The sequence below is a fragment of the Prionailurus bengalensis genome, chromosome B1 (genome assembly GCF_016509475.1).
Source record: "Prionailurus bengalensis isolate Pbe53 chromosome B1, Fcat_Pben_1.1_paternal_pri, whole genome shotgun sequence".
Taxonomy (NCBI): Eukaryota; Metazoa; Chordata; class Mammalia; order Carnivora; family Felidae; genus Prionailurus; species Prionailurus bengalensis.
The window spans coordinates 16,976,686-16,986,271 of NC_057344.1; the positions used below are offsets into that span (position 1 = coordinate 16,976,686).

The following is a 9,586-nucleotide window of genomic DNA, read 5'->3' on the forward strand; positions in this document are numbered from 1 at the left end:
CTTCCTTCCTTCCTTCCTCCTTCCTTCCCTCCCTCCCTCCCTGCCTTCCTTCTTCCCTCCCTCCCTCCCTCACTTCTTCCTTCCCTCCCTCCCTCCCTTCCTCCCTCCCTCCCTCCCTCACTTCTTCCTTCCCTCCCTCCCTCCCTTCCTCCCTTCCTCTCTCCCTCCTTTCCTTCTTCCCTCCCTCCCTCCCTCCCTCCCTTCTTCCCTCCCTCCCTCCCTCCCTTCCTCCCTCCTTCCCTCCCTCCCTCCCTCCCTTCCTCCCTCCCTCTCTCCCTCCCTTCCTCCCTCCCTCCCTCCCTCACTTCTTCCTTCCCTCCCTCCCTCCCTTCCTCCCTCCCTCTCTCCCTCCCTTCCTTCTTCCCTCCCTCCCTCCCTCACTTCTTCCCTCCCTCCCTCCCTCCCTTCCTCCCTCCCTCCCTTCCTCCCTTCCTCCCTCCCTTCCTCCCTCCCTCCCTTCCTTCCTTCCTCCCTCCCTCCCTCCCTCCCTCCCTCCCTTCCTTCCTCTCAGGACCCTCGATGGCAGTTCTGCATATTTCCCGGTTTATGTAAAAGCAACATCAAAGTATTTTGGTTTTCCTTTTAAAAAAAAAAAATATCGTCTGCATTGAATGTACAAAGCCATCCTTTTGAGAGCTGGAAGTTTGAAGCAGTTTAATGGGCGTTACTTTGTGGTTGGTGTTTCAGGTTCACAGTATCCGCCTAAATCTTTTCAGAGGACGACTCTGACGTCAAGGAAGAGATTCCAAGTGGCATCTTGATGGAACCGGGAGCAGCCAGTCTCAGCATGCCATTTATCACACGAATGATGGAAGAACAAGGATTCTACAGGCATCAGTTTGTCTGACAGCGGGACCTGAGCCCGTCTGAGAGAAATGCAAGCACATAAACAGCTTAGTTTTGCATCCTTGCATTGTGAAGAGACCACAAGTCAAATTCACCGACCTTCTTCACTGGAAGCGTTCGGATCTAATAGGTGTTTATAATCCATCATCTTATCAATCACACATACACAGACACACACATAAGCAGTGCATGTATTTACACACTCAACAGATGAGAGGACATTACCTAGGAATGGGCCATTTTGTAACTTTGTGTCTTGACATGCGTTTTGTGTCTCATTCTGTGACTCATCCACTGAAGTCCTGGTTACTAATTGATGTGATGTCACTCCCTTCTTTAGAAAATAGCAAAGCCATCTTGGGTATAGTATGTCAGTTTATCTAAGATTCAGATTGTTCTGGGCGTTGTGCTGACTTTGTTACACCTTTGTAAAAATGTTTTTAATGTTTATTTTTGAGAGACAGAGTGTGAGCGGGGGAGGGGCAGACACAGAATCGGAAGCAGGCCCCGAGCTCTGAGCTGTCAGCACAGAGCCCGACACGGGGCCCGAACCCATGAACCGTGAGATCATGACCCGAGCCGAAGTCGGACGCTCAACTGACTGAGCCACCCAGGGGCCCCCTTACACCTTTTTTCAAAAAGTGCTTGAGTCGCGAGCCTCTTTGAGAAATGACAGCAACTGTCTCCCGAGCCAATTTCATTTTGCTGGTTTTCATGCTCAGCCTCAGGCAGTCTATCCAGAAGTGTTCCAAATTTATTGACTTTTATTTTATTTTTTTTTTTTAATTTTTTTTTTCAACGTTTATTTTTTTGGGGACAGAGAGAGACAGAGCATGAACGGGGGAGGGGCAGAGAGAGAGGGAGACACAGAATCGGAAACAGGCTCCAGGCTCCGAGCCATCAGCCCAGAGCCCGACGCGGGGCTCGAACTCCCGGACCGCGAGATCGTGACCTGGCTGAAGTCGGACGCTTAACCGACTGCGCCACCCAGGCGCCCCAAATTTATTGACTTTTGAAGCTGACTAGAAACCTAATTTCCCCATACCGTGTATGGTTTCCTGTTTGCTGTCTGCGGGTGAAGGTGTTCATCCACTGGAGGGAAGCCCTGAAGCAGCCCCCTGCTTATTTTATCCCAGTCTGATCTTTGCTCAGATGTCACGTCTGCTGTGAACCCTCCCTGATCCCTCTAAGGCAGCGGTTCTTTCCGCTCTGTCCTCTGACCCTGCGTGTGTCTCTTCTGACCATGTTCCCCTATCTGGCATTCATACAGGAAATGGAATGGGGATTGCGAAGGGGAGGTGATCGGTTGGAGGCCAGGCTCTAGGGTCATTTTCTTTTCTTTCCTTTTTTCTTTCTTTTTTTTTTTTTTTTTTGAGAGACGGGGGGGGGGGGGAAGTTAGTGAGGGGCAGAGAGAGAGAGAGAGAGAGAGAAAACCATGAGGGGCAGAGAGAGATGGAGGGAGGAGGAGAGAAGCGGGGCTTAATTGAAGCAGGGCGTGTGTTTGTGTTTGTTTTGTTTGGTTTGGTTTTGGTTTTTTTGTTTTTAACCAAAGTGGGGCTCGTGTTCACCCAAAGCAGGGCTGGAGCTCACCGGAAGCAAGGCTTCTGTTTTATCCAAATTGGGCCTCAAGCTCATGAACCACGAGATCATATCCTGAAATGAAGTCACATGCTTAACCGACTGAACCACCCAGGTGCCCCAGGGTCATTTTCGTTTGCCTCCCACCTGCCCCATGGTTTTCCTTTATAGTGACTTATGTTCTTAGATGTTTCTATTCTCAGATCTCAAATCACCAAAATTTCTTTTTTTTTTTTTTCCGATCAGATACTTACATTTTATCGATTTATTTTTTTTATTAATCTGCAATGACACTTGTCCTGTTACCACTTAAATGCATAATAAATTATTTTCAGACATATTTCTGGTTGTAAGAAGACAGCATCTTTGCCTACTTAGAGATGTCTGGAAATTAAAAAGCGTGTTGAGACGGGAACTAGTGTTGCCCTTGATCCCAGAGGACAGGACAAAAATGGTGCTGGAGCCTTGCCTCTTTTTTGTTTCTCCCTTACATTTCTCCTGACCTATTTTTCACAGTTATGGAACCTGTTATGGAGTCGGTGGCTGGCCCCAGCTCCGTGACTCTAGATTTTTTTAATGCGTAGTTACCCACACAAAGCAGACCGAAGCATTTAGAAATGTTTCAGAACTCTCCCTCAACATTAGCTATAGGCACTTAAAATACCAGTCTTAATTTAGCCACTCTCAAATGTGAGGGATTCCTGGACACGGGAGCAGCCTGGAGTCCCTGTTCCCAAGGGCCTCTAGTCCTGGTGCCCTCTGGTCCCTAATTCCTGCGAACGGTGGGTTTTCTATCTAGCCTGCTCTTTCAGAACGGCTCAAGCTAATTCATGTCAATTTCCAGGACCCATTCAACTTCTTCCCCGTCAGCACAGACCTCTTAGAAGGGAAAATGACTGATATGCATTCTAAACTAACATCAAGGAAGAGTATCCAAGAGAAATGATTTTCTCGTGGAGAGCCACTGAATAGATTTTATGGTAGCTTTACTTTCTGTGGCTTCAAAGGTTTCTGAATGAAAATCTATTATTTGTGTAGGTATTGATAAAACCGCTTTAGAAACAGAACCAAGTGCAGTAATCATTTTCAACTGGAGCATACGGCACAAATTTATTTTTATTTCTTTTTTAATTTTTTTGACAAAATTATTATTTTGAGAGAGCCTGTGAATGAGCATGAGCAGGGGAGGGGCAGAGAGAAAGAGGAAGAGAGAGAATCCCAAGCAGGCTCCGTGCTGTCAGCATCGAACCTGGCATCCTGCTGCATCCCACAACCCTGAGATCATGACCTGAGCCAAAATTAAGAGTCAGAAGCTTAACCAACTGAGCCACCCAGGTGCCCTGAAAAAGTACAATTTTAGAGATAACAGAGGCATGGCTTTGCCACTGACTTTAGTAAGACCTGCTTAGAGCATGTATTTTTATACCTGTACACTTCATTTATAGGTTAAATGAGATTTAGAGGTTAGCAAATGATGCTTACATCAAGGATAGTGCTTTTTGAAGTGATCAGGGAAGAACTGGGGCAGTGTTTTCATAATACTCTACCTTGATAAGTAAGTCTTAGAATTTCTTTGTTAAAAATTGAAAAAGGCAAATTGAATTACTCCTGAGGTCAATTTTTAAATGAAGGTTAGTGACTATGTTAATTGAAATGTCTGTTAATTCATCCAAAACCAAGGAAGGAATGAAGGAGTTTTAAAATAATATAAAAACATGTAAAATACCATAGAAAACTGCTAGATAAACAGTATACATATTCAATGCAATCCCTATCAAAATAACACCAGCATTCTTCACAGAGCTAGAACAAACAATCCTAAATTTGTACGGAACCAGAAAAGACCCCGAATAGCCAAAGCAATCTTGAAAAAGAAAAAGCTGGGGGCATCACCTTTCCGGGCTTCAAGAGGCATTACAAAGCTGTAATCATCAAGACAATATGGTAATGGCACAAGAACAGACACTCAGATCAATGCAACAGACTAGAGAACCCAGAAATGGACCCACAAGCATATGGCCAAGTAATCTTTGACAAAGCAGGAAAGAATATCCAATGAAATAAAGACAGTCTCTTCAGCAAATGGTGCTGGGAAAACTGGACAGCGACATGCAGAAAAATGAACCTGGACCACTTTCTTACACCATACACAAAAATAAACTCAAAGTGGATGAAAGACCTGAACGTAAGACAGGAAGCCATCAAAATCCTAGAAGAGAAAGCAGGCAAAAAACCTCTTTGACTTTGGCCACAGCAACTTTTTACTCAACATGTCTCTGGAGGCAAGGGAAACAAATGCAAAAATCAACTATTGGGACCTCATCAAAATAAAAACCTTCTGCACAGCGAAGGAAACAATCAGCAAAACTAAAAGGCAACTGACAGAATGGGAGAAGATGTTTGCATACCAGATAAAGGGTCAGTATCCTAAAGCTATAAGAAAGTTATCAAACTCAACAACCAAAAAACAAATGATCCAGTGAAGAAATGGGCAAAAGACATGAACAGACATTTCTCCAAAGAAGACTTCCAGATGGCTAACGGACACATGAAAAAATGCTCAACATCACTCATCATCAAGGAAATACAAATTAAAACCACAATGAGATACCACGTCACACCTGTCAGAATGGCTAACATGAACAACTCAGGCAACAACAGGTGTTGGCGAGGATGCAGGGAAAGAGGATCTGTTTTGGGTTGCTGGTGGGAATGCAAACTGGTTCAGCCACTCTGGAAAACAATATGGAGGTTCCTCAAAAATTTAAAAATAGAACTACCCTACGACCCAGCAATTGCACTATTAGGTATTTATCCAAGGGATACGGGACTGTTTCGAAGGGACACACACACCTCCCATGTTTATAGCAGCACTGTCGACAATAGCCAAGGTATGGAAAGAGCCCAAATATCCATCGATGGATGAATGGATAAAGAAGATGTGGTATATATATACAATGGAGTATTACTCGGCAATCAAAAAGAATGAAATCTTGCCATTTGCAACTACGTGGATGGAACTGGAGGGTATTATGCTAAGTGAAATTAGAGAAAGATAAATATCACATGACTTCACTCATGAGGAATTTAAGATACAAACAGATGAACATAGGGAAGGGAAGCAAAAATAATATAAAAACAGGGAGGAGGACAAAACATAGGAAACTCTCAAATATAGAAAGCAGAGGGTAGCTGAAGGGGTTGTGAGATGGGGGATGGGCTAAGTGGGTAACAGGCACTAAGGAATCTACTCCTGAAATCATTGTCGCACTATATGCTAACTAACTTGGATGTAAATTTAAAAAAATGAATAAATTAATTAAAAAATGTTAAAAATTTTAAAAATAATATGAAAGGAAGTGTCCATGCTGATGTTATTCTGAACTAGAATGGAATTTCTATGCCAATTAAGAGGTACATCTTTCTTATTCAGGATTTTTATCTCTATAATTTTTTTTAATTTATTTTTTAAGTTCAAGTTAGTTTACATACAGTGTAGTATTGGTTTCAGGGTAGAATGCAGTGATTCATCATTTACATATAACACCCAGTGCTCATCCCAATAAGTGCCTTCCTCAATGCCCATCACCCATTTAGCGAATCCCCCCACTCACCCCTCCCTCCAGCAACCCTCAGTCTGTTCTCTATTTAAGAATTTCTTATGGTTTGCCTCTCTCTCTGTTTTTATTTTATTTTTCCTTCCCTTCCCCTATGTTCGTCTGTTGTGCTTCTTAAATTCCACATAGGAGAGAAATCATGTATGTCTTTAACGGACTTATTTCACTTAGTGTAATACATTCTAGCTCCATCCACATTGTTGCAAACGGCAAGTTTTCGTTCTTTTTCATCTCACCTCTATAATTTTTAATAAAAGTATTGAAAGAGTTTTCAAAAATTCATTATACTCTTAAAGCTTCTTTCAATTCCCGATTTGCATATAATTTGCGTACCTGTCCACAGTTTCTAATACACAGATTATTCATTCCTTTTTTACTGCATAAGCAGACTTGGACCAGTGAATTAAAAATGCATAACCACATTGTTTGTGAGAGGTTTATCTCATTTACGAATTCCCGATTAACCTTTGTTTCCCCACAGAAGATGACATTCCTGTGTGATAATCATGGATTTATTATTTCATCAAATACCCATCAAGCACCTTCTTTATGTAAGGTTGTGTCCTAAGCAAGTTCAGGTAGCAATAGCTGGGCAAGGTAACAGTGGAAAGAGCTGTAGCTTCCAATCAAATAGGAAAGGCTTTATTGCAGAGGTTATATTTGAGCAAAGTCTTGAAGATGGAGAAAGAGACATGTATCTATGGTGAAAAAAAATTCTAGACAAGGGGCCAAACACACAGACCTAGAACAGGAGCATCCCTGGAGGTTTGAGGAACAGCAGAGGCCAGTGGGACATGACATGGAATTAGCCAGGGGGTGAATAATAGGAGATGAGATCAGCGAAGTAATAGGAGCTGAGGGGTTAAGATCCTTTTTGACCTTGGAAATCGTAAATTATCTGAAATAGGAAGCCACCGGAGAGTGTTGAGCACAGAGTGGCGTCATCTGACCCCAGAGGATGCTGAGATCAGATGGCAGTGGTGCAGATGCTGAAGAGTCAAGGGACTGTATGTTTTGAAATTTGACCCAATAGGATTTGCGGTTGCATTTGATGTGTGGTGTGAGGCAAAGGAATCAAGACTGACTGCTAGGCTTGGGCTTAACTCTAGGGAGCATGTTGGGACACGTCACGTTTGAGATGTCTTTGAGATGCTTCAGTGAGGATGTTGAGGCATTTGGGGGAGCTGCACTTGGGGTTTAGAGAAGAAATACAGACAGGAGGGATACATTTGGCAACGGTCAACAGACAGATGGTATTTAAGTGCTGGAATGGAGGAGATAACCAAGAGACCAAGTGTAGACATGCAGGGAAAACAAAAGTTCTGGGCCGTGGGCACCCTAACATCTAGAGGAACGGGATGTGAAGAGAAACTAGCAAAGCCGACCGAAAGGAATGATTGGTGAGGGAGAACAAAAATCAAAGAATGTGGAATGCTCCAAGTCAAGGAGGGGAAAAAGTTTTCCAAGGAGGTGACAAGGACTCAAACATGTTGAATGCTGTTGATAGGTCAATTTAGATAAGAGCCAAGAAAGGACTTAAAGATTTAGCCACAGGGAGGGTATTGGGGACATCGACAAGATCTATGTTAGTGGAATAGACAAGGCAGAAGCCTGACTGCAGAGGGTTCAGGAGAGAATGTGAGGAGAGAAATTCAAGCCCAAAGGCATAGCCAGTCTTTTGAGGGATTTTTCTGTAAAGGGGAGCCAAGGAATGGATCCAGAGGGAGATGTGGACTCAATCCTTTAGAGAGAAAGAAAATAAAAATCATGAGATATATTTAATGATATTAAAGATATTAGGTAAATACATTTTCTTAAAGTCTTAACGTGATTGAACGATAGGGAAGTGAATAAAATACCAAGAGTATGCTCTCCATTCTCACTCCATAGAATTGATCAGTAGTTTTCTTTCCAGACATTAGTCTTGCTGGAGAGAAAGAAACTTCTTCTCCCAAAGATCCCATGACATGACTTAGTGTTCTACAACTTGTTTTATTGTTAGTGTTTTAATATTTCATGAACCTCTTTCCATGTTGGTACTTACAGATGGCTTAAACAAAAATCAGTTGGAGAAAGGAGCCCTAGGCAATGTTTTTCTCTACTTCAGACAGGCCTGTAAATGGCTGAGTGAAGCCTATATGATAGCTGCAGACAAAATTAATGTAATTAACCAAAGAAGGGATCGGGGCATTTCTCAACATATCAACTTCCCTGCCACTTTGGCTATAGCTTAGGGACCTGCCACAGGGAGAGGGGCACTCCAGCCTAGGCCCTTTGTAAGTTAATAAAAGGAAACCTCCAGGACACCTGGGTGACTCAGTGGGTTAAGCATCATCCCATTCTTGATTTGGGCCCCGCCTTGGACTCTGCCCTGGGCATGGAACCTGCTTAGGAATCTCTCTCTCCGTCTCTCTCTCCCTCTCTAAAATTAAACGAATGAATGAATGAATGAATGAATGAATGAAAACCTCCTGTGAAATGAAGGAGGAGGCCAGACGGGAGAGTTCACACACCCTACCACTCTTCCTCAATTGCAGACCCAACACAAGGGTACTTGCAGGTGGTACGACTTTACTAACCCTTAGGGTGTGGGGCTGGGGGGAGGGAGAAAGGTTTTTCTTTCCCCTAGCAACAGCCCAGCCAATGAGAGACTGTCACAGCTCAGCCAATGAGAAGCCACTACACTTTAAACTCCCAGTTTAGACAAAGGAGTTTCAGTTTCTAGCAGCCACTCCCAATCCCCTCCCTCCTGTATAAAACAACGTTTTGGAGATCCCTGGGTGGCTCAGGCCACAGTCTCAAGGTTTGTGAGTTAGAGCCCCAGATTGGGCTCCCTTCTGTCCGTGCAGAACCCACTTCAGATCCTCTGCCCTGTCCTCTCTCTCTGCCCCTGCAGCACTCACACTCTCTCAAAAATAAATAAACTTTTTTTTTTAAGTGTTTTTTCTTCTTTGTTCTCCACACCTGTCTATGGTTTTGCTGTCTGCTGTGTCTCAAAATCGCAACTCTCGGCTGTTTCCAAATATACCCATTTTGCTGGTAAGATAAGTGAGTTTTAGGGGCGCCTGGGTGGCGCAGTCGGTTAAGCGTCCGACTTCAACCAGGTCACGATCTCGCGGTCCGTGAGTTCGAGCCCCGCGTCGGGCTCTGGGCTGATGGCTCAGAGCCTGGAGCCTGCTTCCGATTCTGTGTCTCCCTCTCTGCCCCTCCCCCGTTCATGCTCTGTCTCTCTCTGTCCCCAAAATAAATAAACGTTGAAAAAAAAATTAAAAAAAAAGAAAAAAAGTGAGTTTTATTTTTAAGGTTAAGGCAGGACCAAGGCTGCCGGAAGAAAAGAGGGGAACTGGGAGCTTAGTCCTTGGGCAGAATTCCAGCCTCCCAGTCACTTTGCTCTTCCTTCTGCAGGCTCAGTGCTTTGCCTTCATTCCCTCTTGAAGAGCTCACTACAACTACCATCCCCTTACAACCGCCCCACTCCCCCCTACCTTTCCCAGCTTCTCTTACTCCGCGTCTTTCCAAGGCCTTGACCTTCCCCTCTCACTTG

General features: G+C 43.9%; 1 protein-coding gene across 2 annotated transcripts in view; it reads left to right on the forward strand.

Moving 5' to 3' along the window:
- The window catches only part of FAM149A (family with sequence similarity 149 member A), a 56,933-nt gene extending 55,637 nt beyond the window's left edge, over nt 1–1,296 (forward strand). For both annotated transcript variants that reach the window (XM_043559281.1, XM_043559271.1), the window contains exon 14: nt 688–1,296. In XM_043559281.1, the coding sequence (XP_043415216.1) occupies nt 688–761 (74 nt within the window). In that variant the 3' untranslated portion in view covers nt 762–1,296. The remainder of the gene's footprint in view (nt 1–687) is intronic.
- The last annotated feature ends 8,290 nt before the right edge of the window (nt 1,297–9,586 follow it).